Source organism: Hyperolius riggenbachi, chromosome 1, assembly GCF_040937935.1.
Source record: "Hyperolius riggenbachi isolate aHypRig1 chromosome 1, aHypRig1.pri, whole genome shotgun sequence".
NCBI classification, from domain to species: Eukaryota; Metazoa; Chordata; class Amphibia; order Anura; family Hyperoliidae; genus Hyperolius; species Hyperolius riggenbachi.
Window position 1 is genome coordinate 186,151,320 of NC_090646.1, and position 14,648 is coordinate 186,165,967.

The 14,648-nt window shown below is 39.9% G+C and overlaps 1 protein-coding gene across 1 annotated transcript in view; it reads left to right on the forward strand.

The window, feature by feature from the left end:
- The window catches only part of LOC137570488 (lipopolysaccharide-responsive and beige-like anchor protein), a 121,231-nt gene that overhangs the window by 38,093 nt on the left and 68,490 nt on the right, over positions 1-14,648 (forward strand). Inside the window, exon 2 of the mRNA XM_068279163.1 lies at positions 13,227-13,458. Within this exon, the coding sequence (XP_068135264.1) occupies positions 13,227-13,458 (232 nt within the window). The remainder of the gene's footprint in view (positions 1-13,226; positions 13,459-14,648) is intronic.

Below are 14,648 nucleotides of genomic sequence, written 5' to 3' on the forward strand. Positions count from 1 at the left end.
GTGATGTAATAGGCTGACCAGCTCCTGCTGCGAGGTGAACAGAGTAAGCTCAATTATAAATACAGATAAGGGTATAATATGAAAATGTAATATTACAGCAATGCCTCACTTCTTCTTTTAATTAGGATCATATTATATTTCTTTCAGGCTGCAAGAAGCTATTATAACACCTTATTCTTGCGAATCCATTTTGGGAGCATGTCCTGTTCTATGCTAAATGTTCTACTTATTTATGATCACTTCAGCAAAGTGTAATTTCATCATTTAGCTTTATAATGGCCTAAATTGAAGTGGGAATACTGGTGACACCATCTCAGGCTAATTCCCAATTCACTTTTTCCCCCTAAAGATATAAAGAACCAGCACGTCGGATTCAAGCTGCTAGCAGCCGTCAAAACCAGAATAACCAGTTTGGTAGGAATTGGCCTATTAAACGAGGCTGAATTTTTTTTTTTCTCCTTTTGTAGAACATCAGGACTGACACTGAAGTGTTAAGAAGTCATTGAATCCTATACTAATATTTCTGTGCACACGTTATTGGCATCCATTTTATGTTCAGTGCAACATGCATGATAATGCAGCAAGCCAGAACTGCTAATATGCTGAAAGCAAGACACAAAACGTTTCGCAGAAGATTTATTTTACATTTGCTGGGCTGCAGCTCAGTGAATAAATGTTACAGATGTATTCAGCTTGTTACATCTGAGTAAAGGTATCATTAAATTCTATTTTTAATTTGTTCTGTTTCTATGACTACTAGAGGCTGAGAAATGTCTTTTAACACCATTTTGCATAATTTATGTTCCAACCAGGGTAGAAACAAGTTTCTATTGTCAGTTTAGTTTATTTTGTAGGACTGCTCTATAGTTCATGAATTTGTCAGAAAATTCAGTGCAAGGTTTCTGAGCAGTCAGGCTAAACACAAATCAGGATTCTGAAGTCTAACAAGTATGATTGTTAAAATATTCACAATAGCATTTAAAGGACAACTGAACTGAGAGGAATATGGAGGCTGCAATATTTATTTCCTTTTTAAACCATACTAGTCGCCTGGCAGCCCTGGTGATTTGTTTGGCTGCAGTATTGTCTGAATAACACCAGAAAAAAAGCATGCAGCTAATCCAGTCAGACACACCTGATTGGCATGCTTGTTCAGGGTATATGGCTAAAGCTGTGTACCCACGTGGCGTTTACCCCGACGACCGGTGTTTTTATTACTATAATTTTTTGTTTTTATTTTTTTGGTAGTGGCCGTTAATGAGAGGTGGCGATGTGGGTACTGGCTTTGGAATTCTCAGTAATGGGACATTCTGCAGATAGCATTTGCCAGTACTAAAGCTAATGCCGTGTGATACATTTCAGAAAGTAAATCTGGGAGAGGAAAGATTTTACTATCGGCAAACGCTGACTAATTTATAAATGCATTTTGAAAAATAGAAGAAAAGTTTTTGGTTACAGTTCCTCTTTAAGTTTTTGAGAACATTAAAGATACATAGTAGTGCCATATAGGATACCCACTTTAACATTAATTATTCTAATTTCAGAATCAAACGCTCTCTAGATCTATATATTGCTGAATATGGCTGTGTCTCTGCCCTCCCAGTGATGTCACAGCCTAGGCTTTTTTTCTATGCAGAACTCTCCTCCTCCCAGAGCATTCTGGGAGGCCAGGTATTTTTTTTCTACTTGCATCAGAACACGGAGTATACAAACATTCCATAGTGATGCACCTGACAGCATCAGGGCTGTGGAGTTGGAGATGAAGCAATTTGGGGTACCTGGAATTATGGAATGCTTTTTTTGTACCATATATACAGCCCTGGTAAGTATTAGACTAAGGAGTCTGAGTCGAGGTGTTGGAGTAATTTTGGGTACCTGGAGTCGGAGCCATTTTGGGTACCCGAAGTCGGATGATTTTTGTACTGACTCCACAGCCCTGAACAGCACTAAAGATGCCACCACCCGTTAGAGGGAGAGGAAACATTTTATGATGGGCAAACACTGACTAAATTTATAAAGTAATATTGTAAAAAAGCAGTTTTATTTTACTTTCAGTACAGTACCTATTTAACAATCATTGATTAACTGTACAGTGGATTTATGTAACAGTGAAAATCCTTTAGAAAAGGGCAGTTTATTTTATCATAATGGCACTTTTCAGATCGCATTATTTATAAAAGTGGCAATCAGCTGAAAAGAACCTCTCTGCATGATCTGCAGTTTTAGAACCACCACTACTGTTTTGTGGCACTTTACTGTCACTTTTTTTTATGAATCTGTGAATAATCTGCTTGTCACATTAGAAGGGCCAATGGAAACATAAGCCATCAGTGTTTTCTCCAGGCTCTTTTGGCCGGGTGCTCCACCCGGCTAGTTTTGGTGAGCACCCGGCTGTCATCGGCTCACCTCCTCCTCTGCTGTAAGCAGAGTTGTGCAGAGAAGTGTCGGCCCTGCATTCTCTCATCTCGCTCCCACCCGGCTACGTTTTCATGCCACCCGGCTGGAAAAAAAAATTCTAGGGAGAGCACTAAGCCATGCAGGGAATAACGAAGTGGTGTTTGTATCATACAGTTCTCATTCCTGTGATTATCAGCACTTTGCTGGTAACAGTATGCAGGAACAATTCGTAGTATGCTAGTTCTTCACGTTTCAGTACAAGGCAGTGGAGACTCTGATCACACACAATCTGGGTTACACAAGGACAAAATCCTGATGTTACAGTACATATTGTGGTGTAAAAGTGGTAAATAAAGTGAAATTCCCCTCTGATCACCACTTGCTTGCGAATCAAGACCATCTTTTTGTTTGAAGTCCTTAAAATATGTATTTGATCTGTTATTGTCGGTAGATATCAGAAAAATGCTTTCGACAGTAGGGACTATTGGTTTCTGTCTTAGATTGTGGATGGTAAAGTTAGAGTTGTAGCTGTCTCTCCAGCTGAGACCTGCTAATGTACCTCTTGATCCAATTCCCAGAGCCAGCTGGGAGCTGAATGGGCTGTTCTGTTTCATCACCTGCAGTTGCCTCGTCTCACTCTCGTCTAATCGTCTAAAATGTAACACAGTGCTCCCTGGTAATTGTTGCTTTCATCTATTTGTGTTGTTCTCTGTGTGGAGGAGCAACACGCTGCCACTGCAGTGGTAACACTAGTTTGTATAATTCATCCTAGAGCTTACACTGGGATACAAACACTACTCTCTCTAGAGTTGCTAGTGTATGGATTTTTAGTGTCTAGCTGTTTTTTTTTTTTTTTTTTATTCTGTGCAGTTAAAGGAAACCTGAGGTAAGAGTGATATGGATGCTAGAGAACAGAGGCGCCAGCAGAATAAAAAAGTATAAATGTTTTAAAATATGCTAGGGAGGCAGTGATGGACTTACTCCAGAAAGCAGACACGATAATTGTCAAATTCAAACAAATACATTTATTGTGTGTACCCCAAAAGGTGCAACGCGTTTCACAGGCGTAGCCCACTTCATCAGGCAATAAAATAGGGGACAAACAGTCAAAGCCCCTTTCACCACTATGCCATTTTCAATTGAAAGTGTTGACTAAACACATGGCAACACTACTTATTTGCTTATCAGTGATGTTTAGCATATTCTGCACTAGACAGAATCTGTCACTTCCATGCCTAGAAATTAACTTTCAGACAGTAAAATAAAATGAGTAAAACAGCTTGGTTATGAAACTGTACCCGAGGTGATGTGATGAGATAAACGTGTATGTAAAGTACAAAGCATATTAATAGCTAGACTGTTTTACTTTATTTTGCTGCTTCAAAGAGTTAATTTTTAGACATGGAGGTTACTTGGTAGCTTGTTGGCAATATAGTAAACCATCACTGATAAGTTATTTCCGTTCAATTTCCCTAGGATTTCTTTGCAAAAAGTGATCTAATTTAATTTACAAAACTTTTTTTTCTCCCCTGTAACTTTCCAAAATGTGTCACGCAAGGGTCTAGTATACAGTGCAGGAGCGTATTGGTGTGTATGCAGGTCAATACTGTACACAGCATATTTTGTGTTGATGTGTATATCCATGAATACCGCCAGGGAGGTTAAAGAGATCCCGAGGCCGTGCGACAGGGGGGCAGATGGGACACAGAGGCTAGCTCCCTGCCTCATGACATGCCTCTGTGTCAACCCCCCCTCCCCTGCCACGCTATTCCGGAGGGTAATGGGAGGAGAGGGATTCCCTGCTCAAAACGCTCACTAGGGGCATTGCTGCAGGCTTTTCCCCCGGGAGTAGGAGGATAAATATAATGGTTTCTCATCAGTTTATTTTTACCTTGGGTTCACTTTAACCTTTTCAGCCCACAGGTTATCACCTTATGGATGAGTAATTTTAAAGGATACCCGAAGTGACATGTGACATGAGATACATGTGTATGTACGGTGCCTAGCACACAAATAACTATGCTGTTTTTTTTTTTTCTTTCTCTGCCTGAAAGAGTTAAATATCAAGTATGTAAGTGGCTGACTCAGACAGGAAGTGACTACAGTGTGACCCTCACTGATAAGAAATTCCAACTATAAAACACTTTCCTAGCAGAAAATGGCTTCTGAAAGCAAGAAAGAGATAAAAAGGGGAATTTCTTATCAGTGAGGTTCACACTGTAGTCACTTCCTGTCTGAGTCAGGACTGAGTCAGCCACTTACATACCTGATATTTAACTCTTTCAGGCAGAGAAAGAAAAATAGGAACACGGCATAGTTATTTGTGTGCTAAGGACTCTACATACACATGTCTATCTCATTATGTCACATGTCAGTTCGGGTATCCTTTAACATTTCAGCGCTCCTCCCTTTCATTCCCCAATAACTTTCACTACTTATCGCAACAAAATGATCTATATCTTGTTTATTTTCGCCACCAATTAGACTTTGGGTGGTACATTGTGGTAAGAATTTATTTATTCTAAATTCATTTAAACAGGAATAAGGCTACTTTCACAGTAGGACGTTGCGTTTGATGCGACATTAAGGCCTAACGCAACACATATACACTTTCACAGTCCGACGTTAAAGTCTCACATTAGAAAATGTATTTACTATGGAAAGAAAACAGCGCATGCGAAACATTTTAAAAAGAAAAAAAAAACATTACTGAGCATGTGCAACACAAGTAACGCAACAGATTCATTGCTAAATGCACAGCATGCAGCACTTTCTAATAACGCTACATGGTACACGTTAACGCAACGTGTGCACTGTGAATGTCGCACAGACTTTGCATTGCTGTGCGTTATTCTGCGTTGTAATATTTTATAACGTGCGACTTGAACGTCACACTGTGAAAGATGCCTAAGAAAAAAAAAAAATGAAGAAAAATAATTTTCTCAGTTTTCGGCCATTATAGTTTTAAAATAAAATGTAAAACTGTGTAAAAGCCACACATTTTATTTGCCAATTTGTCCCGCTTCATGCAATCAATGTTTAAATTCTGTCCCTAGTACAATGTATGGTGACCGTATTTTATTTGGAAATAAAGGTGCATTTTTTTTCCAGTTTTACATCCATCACTAATCACAAACCCATAATTTAATAATCTGTCCTCTTGACATACATATTACAAAAAAGTTATTCCCTATTGTATGTAGGTGAAATTTTACTATTTGGCCACAAGATATTGTTGCACATTTTCTATAAGCCTAATAATGAATTACGGCGTTAGTTTGGAAGGAAAGCAGGCTTCCATTCATGCCTGCGGTCACAGTGGCCTAGAAGGGAGATGAATAGTCTAATGATCGGCGGCGGCAGTAACGAGCGTGTGGGAAGCAGCGTGACCACACTAATTAAGAATAATCACTGTTTTTTAACAAAAACAGTGATTTTTCTCGGACATGCAGGATCGACTTGGGGACTTTTGTCCTCTGCCACCAACCCCCCCTTTGGCCAGGATAATCGCGATCACAGGCACAGCCCCCCAAACTGCAGGGACGTGACAATCGCGTGCGGCTATAGCAACTGCCGCTGCAGAGATGCTTACGTCCCACTGGCAAGTAAGGGTTAATATGTTTTGTACTGTACATACACTTGTTTATTTCATGTCGCATATCGCCTTGGCTACACTTTAAACCACCAGCAAGCAAGAAAATGCTTTACTCAAAATTTTGATAGTACTTGTTCATGTACATTTTGCTACATTTTCAATTGTGATGTGTTGAAAAGTTATATTAAATGGTTGGTGTAAAATTGTCTCCTAGGTTAAGACCTCAGAGAACAAGTGAATTGCATATGGGCCTTTATCTTCACTCTTGAGGTCATGAGAGGTGGAAGAGTATGATTAAAAAGAGATTTTAGCCCTCTACAAGTCTAAATTTATGTTTCTGCTAGAGACAAGTTTCAATACAGCTATTTGTGAAACCTAAAAATTAAAATTAATAAAGAGGGGAACTTTCCCTGCATGATACATTGTATCAGGAAGTTAGGAAATGGAAGATCAGCATTGTTCAGCTCAGAGCCATCAAGTAGAGGATTAAAAAAAGAATTGGAAAGACCCAGAGATTAAATGTATTCGGCTCTATTCTTAAAACTTCTCATACATGACTTATTTATCACCTAATTAATAAAACTAAACTTGCAGCACATTTATAAGCAAAATAAGTTGTTCCTGATTAACTTCTTTCAATATTACTTTTCTTACCTTATTTATATTTTTATTTTTTTTTTCTCTTTGGGAGCTTAAACATGTAACATAGATAAGGTGAAAACAGGTGAAAAAGCTTTGTGAATCATGCTCATTGTCTCTAAAAAAAATTCTAAAAGTATATTTGCTTCTGTTGAGGACTTAAGCCTTGCGCACATGGCAGTTGGAATTCGGCTGAGGGGGCTTGGTTGAGAATATTGGCAGCATGGATCTCCCTAGCATTGTTTAAAGATCTAGCATGTTAACAAATGAGCATAGGGCATGTTCTAAATCAAATACATACCTTAATAGAGGGAAGCCTCAGGACCCTGCTGAGGCTTCCCTCTCTGATCTAATCACCCTTGCTTGTTTAGGGCGGCCCCCCTACACGTCAGAGCCCCGCAGTACCACGGAGCCTGCGGTGGAAGAAAATCTGCATGGCCCTGTAAGGATTAGCAACAATGCATTGTCTTTAATCTTCTGGGGGGCCAAGCTCAGTGACTGGGGACAACACAGCGGGGAGGGAAAATATTTGGGTCAAATGTTTTTGGCTTAGCCATGTACCCAGCTGCTATTTCCTGTAGTGATTTGTGAAAGATACAGATGGATTTTTGTATTGAGTGGTGACAGAAACCTGTGAACACATTACGTTGTCTGTGGCAGTATACTTGTAGGGGGGCAGGAGCGTTAAAAGGGACTTTATTCCTCAGTGGAAAAAATAAGTGTCTAAAGCTATGTTTGAGCACCCTTACTGTCTGCCTCTTTTTTCCTCACAGCTCTTCATCTTGTACTCCGCGTTGCGGTCTGCATGTACTGGGGCAGCTGCGGATTACCAAGATGAGCAATGCCTATTGCTTTAGGGGAGAGATTACAGCATATAGCATGAAACCCACTTGCTTTCCATTTTATCAATGGATTCAGTTGAGTTCGACCACGGCTCCCAAATTGCTGATCCATGCCATGCATGGCTATAGTGATTTGGCTGCGTGCTGCAGAAATCTGCAGTATGCCTTCCAGATATGCACCCAAGTGCGATCTGGATGGCAAGTAACTAGAAAGACAGATTTTTTTTTTTTTCATAATATTGGTGCATTTGTTAGAGTACTGTGGTTAATGACCTATGTAGCTGCCTGTTTCATTAATACTATGATGCTATGCATGTTGGTGTTACATTTCTACCACTATAAAAATGCACCAATACACAGTGGAATTTATTTATGATGCAACAGCAAAGGCAATTCCCACATGGTCTACAAGGTGTTGAGCATATTGTGTATTAACAAGGTTTTGCTTCTTGTTCCTACATCCCTTTCAATACTAACAAAGTTATGTAGTACTATAAACATTCATTGGATTTTTAATATGACATTTTGTGTTTGACAACAAAGAAATAGATAATTATTACTATTATTAAGCTTCTAAATGTGCATATGTAGATGCAGGAAATGTATTCTATCAATGCAGTCATAGATTATGGATTATTTTGATAAATTGTTACTGTTGCTATTTCTAATTTACATGTATCCTGGAAATAACTATTCTATTTTGTCTGTATTGTCAAATACACCACTTTCCTCAAAGGTTCTGCTTATAACAAGGGAGAAGCGCTGATTAATCTACCATTAACCCTTCATTTTTCAAAGTAATAGAGAAAGAACTTATGCTATCTTGCAATATGGAGTGCTTCATAGCAGGGCTGTGGAGTCGATGAGTTTGGAGCAATTGTTGGGTATCTGGAGTTGGGAAAAATGTTCTAACTCTGACTCCTAATGCATTTAAACTGTAAATAAGAGAAAATATGACAACGTGGAAAAATAAAGAAAGGGAAAATACAACATGAGGTATTTTACTGACAAAATATTTACTGCACATAACTACCAGAATCGAGGCCAAAGTTTATAGTTGTACTATACACAATGTGTGTGTATATATGTGTACGACTATATATAGTTATACACATATGCATTCCCGGCAGAGCTGTGCACATTGAACGCAGAGGTGTTTATCACTCATAAACCTGGTTCAGATTGTGTGTAAAGAATGTGTAATAGAGGAAGAATCCCCTCATTCTCCTGCTGAGTACCTGCACATCACTCTTAGGTGTACCCACAGTTAGATTGCGTAAGGATTAATCGAAGTTCTTTGTTCCTGTCTGTATCCTCTGAATGTTCTAGAAACTGGCCCTGGCCTTTTCTGTGTTCAATATAAAAAAGGTAGAGTTCTTTTTCTGCAAGGTGGCAGGGCTACACGCTAGAATAGAGCAGATATGGGGCTCCGGTAAATCTTATTATACAGACAAACCTGCTGAGACGTTAACATGAGAGGCCAGAATGGCTGACAGGTTAGTGTCCACTTCCTGGCCCAGAGCTTTTTGTTCCCAAAAGCAGATGCCGTTTTATCATGGCTTTAAAATTCCTAAGCTTTGGCAGTGATGAAATTGCTTTTGTTATATACTTTCAATCAAGAAGATTGTTCTATGCAAATTAGGAGTTTGGGTCAAGAAGTCTGAATCATAAACTGAGTCAGTTTTTTTTTTTTTTTTTTTTTTTTTTTTGCTGGCTCCACAGCCCTGCTCTATAGCGTACATGGAGTTATTTACTATGTAAATAACTCCAACACTATGGAACTCCCTACCTCCACCCATTAGGGCAGCCCCCTCCTTCAACACCTTCAAGAAGGCCCTCAAAACTCACCTTTTCACTCTGGCCTACCACCCCTCACAATTGCTCTAAACCCACAGCTGAACTCTGGTCCCCTACCTCTCGTGTCCCTACCTCTCCCTCTAGATTGTAAGCCTTTGGGCAGGGTCCTCCTCCTTTTGTGTCCTACCTGATCATGCACCCCCATTACTGTAAACCCATGCTATGCATCTGAGTGAACCTAACTTGCCTAATCTCCATGCTCCTATCCAGTGACTGACTAAGCATTACCTTGTACTCATACTGTGCTGTGTGATCTGGTTTTCTTGTATTCCTGTATGTCGTATTGCTGTATGTCACCCCTAAATATTGTCTGTAACCTAAATTAATGTCCAGCGTTGCGTAATATGTTGGCGCTTTATAAATACAATTAATAATAATAATAATAATAATGTCTCTTCCTGTTTCAGTGAAACTTAGATGTACTTGTCTTGCTCACACCAATTGGTAAATCCAGTGATCAGCTTTCATTATGCACATCTCTTTTCCATTTTCTTATTTTGAAGGCTTTATGTAAGGCTACGATTCAGTGGGGCATTGGGTGTGGCATAACGACTGCTTTGTAATGTGACTTTCTGTATTGCAATGTACCACCATTGTTTCACAACACTAAAAGCTTTTAGGCTACGTTCATAGGGGAGGTACTGTACTATGTGTTCCTGTAACAGCAGGGGTTTTGTTTTATTGGCGTTGAAAGTGTACCCGAGGCGGATTTTACATAACAAATGGGACACAGAGGCCTGTCCCCTGTACAATCACATACCTCTGTGTCCTTACAGCACCACTCTATGACCCCAGCTTGGAAACAGCCTAAGCAAGGAAGGGGCATCTTTTGATTCTTCGCAGGAAAGGCACTCCTGAAGAACACCCACTCTGGCGTTAAAATACCACTTGTACAAATACAACAAACACAGGATATCTACCTTTTCCAATTAAATCAACCCGTCTCACCTATGATTAATTAAATACCATATTCTACAAAAATAGGGAGCCCTAGGTATAAACGTATGCAAAACTATTTATTCACCAATAACAACATTTCATATGAACCTATGCATCAGTGATGCATAGGTTCATATGAAATGTTGTTATTGGTGAATAAATAGTTTTTTTAAAATACCACTTCCCTGACCCTTTCCTGCTTTTTCTGTGCCTGTTCCGGAGGCTTTTAGAAGCAGAGAGCTAAGAACCAGAGGAGGAACTGAGCTTTGTTTGACGAGAAGCAGATCGGTTTACTCAGGGAGGAGGGCTGGATTAGGTAGTTATTTTAATTTCTGACTGACCTCTTTAAGGGGTGCTTGCATTGCCTCTGAAATTTAATTGAATGACATAAGCATACAAATAAAATATTGTCATTTTGCCTTTATTTGGTGTTTGAGACTCATTCTATCACACCAGTTGTGCAAGTGTGGTATTTCTTCTTTTTGCTCCTTGTATCCATTAGTAAGTGTTGTATGAGATGGTTATTAGACACTCCCTGCAGACATATTCTATTTTTGGCTTCTTGTAGTATATTCTGATGGATGACACTGCTGTATAGTGAAATGACATTTCTCTACCTATTTCTTTTGCTAGCACTGTCAACTGCTGGCCTGCTGGGCGTCTCACCGCTAGAAGAATTGTTTAATGTAGAATATGATGAGATTATTTTGCTTTTTTTTAAGCTGCATAGGTTGCTTTGGGAACAATTATCTAAATAATACAGCAGATGTGGTTTGTGGTGGTGCTTTTTATTTTTTTAAATTTTTTTACTCAGCTGGTTAATTCTAACTGAACATGTAATTAAAAATGATTAAATTCAGATTTCTTTAAGTAAAAACTATTATACAGGTCATATGCATGTTACAGGTTGGTGAAGTTACATTTTTATGGTTACCATGCATCTAGCGATGATGGGCAGATTCGACTAAGAGACAAATTGCCCAATAACAAGTTGCCCAAAAACCCAGGCCAAACCCGATTAATTTCAGTGTGAAATCTCTTGGGTGTTGGCTGAGCTCCGCCCCATTCACCGCTGTTTCCTTAAAGTGATTGGGAACCGCATTTTTTTAAAAATGAAGCAAATACTTACCTAAGCAGAGGTGTTTAGAAGTCTTCGAGAGCAGTGTCCTCCAGAAGATGTGCGGCTCCATACTGCACAGGCATGAGTGTGCAAGAGAGCGTGCTTGCGCAGGTGCAGTACAGGGCTGCCCTTCTTCAGGAGCACTCGGGCTCCCTGAAGACTTCTGAAGCCTCCTTCGGCCGGGTAAAGCAGTATTTTAGTCTATAGGACCCAGAGCCTTCCCTCTCCTTGGGTAAGTATCTGTCTCATTTTTTTAAATGCGGTTCCCATTTACTTTAATGTATAAATATGTGCATTTATACATTACCTGTCCTGTGTCCGTCTTCGATACCCATCCATCTTCAAATCTGCCGCTCTTCCCTATACACGTCGGTCGGTGTGGCACGCATGTTTGCTGTCATGCGTGGCAGCGTGTATGGGAATTAGTTACATATACATAGGTATTTGGGTTGAAAAAAGACATCCATCCATTGAGTTCAACCAGAGCACAGGATATAATTGATATATTTTTATCACGGATAGAATTGATTCGGAAGAGGACGGGTACCGCGTCACAGGCCAGGTAATGTATAAATGCACATGCATATGCATTGGGTGAACAGCGCCAGAAATGTATTCACTCGCCATTACCGCCGTGCACCCAACTGACCATGATGACCCGACATCTTGCAGCATATACCACAAATTAATGCGAAAAATTTTGGCCCGAAATAGGTGACATTGTCAAACGGGCCTGCACTAGGTGGTACCAATTTTCACCTGATTATAATACACTGTTGGTTGATCGTCCGCTAAGTCGCCTGATGTATGGCCACCTTTTTTTTTTTTTTTTTTATTTTTTTTTATTTTATTTTTATTTTTTATTTTTGGGTAGCGAGATTAAATAATAATAAACTTTACCTTTATTTCAAATAACGGCCACCGTACTCTGTGATTTTGGAGTGCTTGCGAATTGCCCTCATCTTGTATGCTTATTCAGCTGTACAGAGCTTCAATGCTCTATACTCTTTTTAAAAGCAAGTGATTTAAGCAGACTTAAAACATATGTAGGATTTGCTGTTATGACCTCTTTGAAATATTTGTATCTACAAATAAAATGCAAGTTAGCTGAAAAACTGTTGCCAAAATCCTGGCAATATATTCTGCTGACCTCAGGAAATCGCTCTTTTCTCATGTAAGGTGATTTTCCATTCTTATGAAGCAATGGTGTATTGACAGGTGCACAATCAAGTCCAACCTTATGTTATAATGTGCCATGTTTTGCATACTAATTCAGGAGCCTGAACTTCTTGAACCGCTGTCTAGACATTCAGTTTCTCTGATAATTTTTCACCATATGTCAAGACTCTAATGACCATGTTTAATCACGTTTACATGATACCGTCTGTAGTCCCCTGATTTGTTTATGGTTATATATGATGTAGTATTTGAGACTGGTTCCCTTTCAGCTTGTGTGTTTTTGTTTTTTTTTTTAATATATTTTACAAAAGCCACTTGATTTAGATTTTGTAGTCTTATGCTGGCCATACACTTGTAAATTAAAGGACAAAGGATTGACCCCTCTATTCTTAGAATCAATTCAGAATAAATGAATTGATCAAACATGTTAAGGGCCTGACCACTAATGATGCAACTTTTTTTTTTTAATTCTTTTGTACACTTTTACCAAATTGATGTAGTAGAAGAATAAACTGAATCGATATTTTAGGTAGTCCCTCATATTGCAGAGAACGATTGTTAGAGGGCACCTTTTATACATTTCAATACATTTGTAGATCACAAATGAACTTTCTTTAGCTTTTCTAAATATTTGTTTAATATCATATTTTTTTTTCAGCTTGTTGGGGGTCAGTTTGACTTGGAAATGAATTTCATCATTCAGGAAGGCGAGAGCATTATGTGTATGGTTGAACTGTTGGACAAATGTGATGTTACCTGTCAAGCAGAGATCTGGAGCATCTTCACTGCCATCCTGAAGAAGAGCATCCGCAATCTCCTGATCTGCACCGATGTTGGATTGGTGGAATTAGTCTTGAACCGAATTGATAAAGTTGACAGCATGATTGCAGGTGAGGAAACTTGTGAAACGTTTCTTACAAATATGACAGTGGACTAGGCCTGAAAGATAAATCGAATTTAAATCGAAATTGCGATCACCAAGATCACAATTTCGGAATCGTCAAAGCGGCAATTATCGCGATCCCATCATTTCCACATGGGGAAGTTTGAAGAAGTGGCTTCAAACTTCCCCAAAGTCCCGGCGCGTGCAGATCGCAGCGTTGGACATACTTTCCGCACGAGTCCAATGCTGTCCGTCCTCTATCATTGTCTGCCGGTGTAATGTCTAATTGCGCTGCCCGGAAGCTCCCTTCCACACTGAGTAGCACGCATGCGCATTGTGAAGTTAATGATGCTGCTAAAGGTAAAATACTAAATATCTCCACTCCCACACCTCTTACACTCCTCAAATTTTCAGGGTACCCCCTCTTTTCATCCCTACCCCCTCTAGTGTGTGTGTGTGTGTGTGTGTGTGTGTGTGTGTGTGTGTGTTCCTCTCCCTGATTTACATTCTGACATTTACCACATGGTGACATTTTTGCAGCTGGCAGGTGATGTCACTGGAAGGAGATGCTGCTTGCATTTTGGGCAGTTGGAAACAGCGGTTGTTTCCTACAATGCAACAAGGCTCCAACAGTGTGATGTCAGGACCTCAGAGCTGTGAGGTGCTGACATTTGTTGGCAGGGTTTCACCAAAAAATCGGCCATACAGAGCCCTTGATGATCCGTTGGAATAGATTTCTCGTGGGAAAGGGGGTATTGGCTACTGATTGGGATGAAGTTCAGTTCTTGGTTACGGTGTCTCTTTAAACTTTTGTGACTTTATCTTTGAAAATAATGCACAGGATCTAGACTGCAGGAACGAGCCATTCAAACTCTCATTGCCCTCACTAAACCCCTCCGTTGCCATACTGTGGAGTTGAGGGGGGGTAGGGGGGTTGGGTGTTGGAACTTATAGGATAGAAGAAATAAGGCTGAAAAATGTGTTACAGAGTCTCTTTAAAGTGTACCAGAGATGAAGGTACACACAATATTTATATATACCTGGGGCTTCCTCCAGCTCCATCCGCACGGATTGCTCCCACGCCGCCGTCCTCAGCATTTCCTATCGCGGGTACCGGGTCCCGTAACTTTGGCCAATCGCGGCCAGTCTGAGCTAGTGCAGTGCGCGCCCTCCGTCTCCGGCGGAGAATAGTGCTGC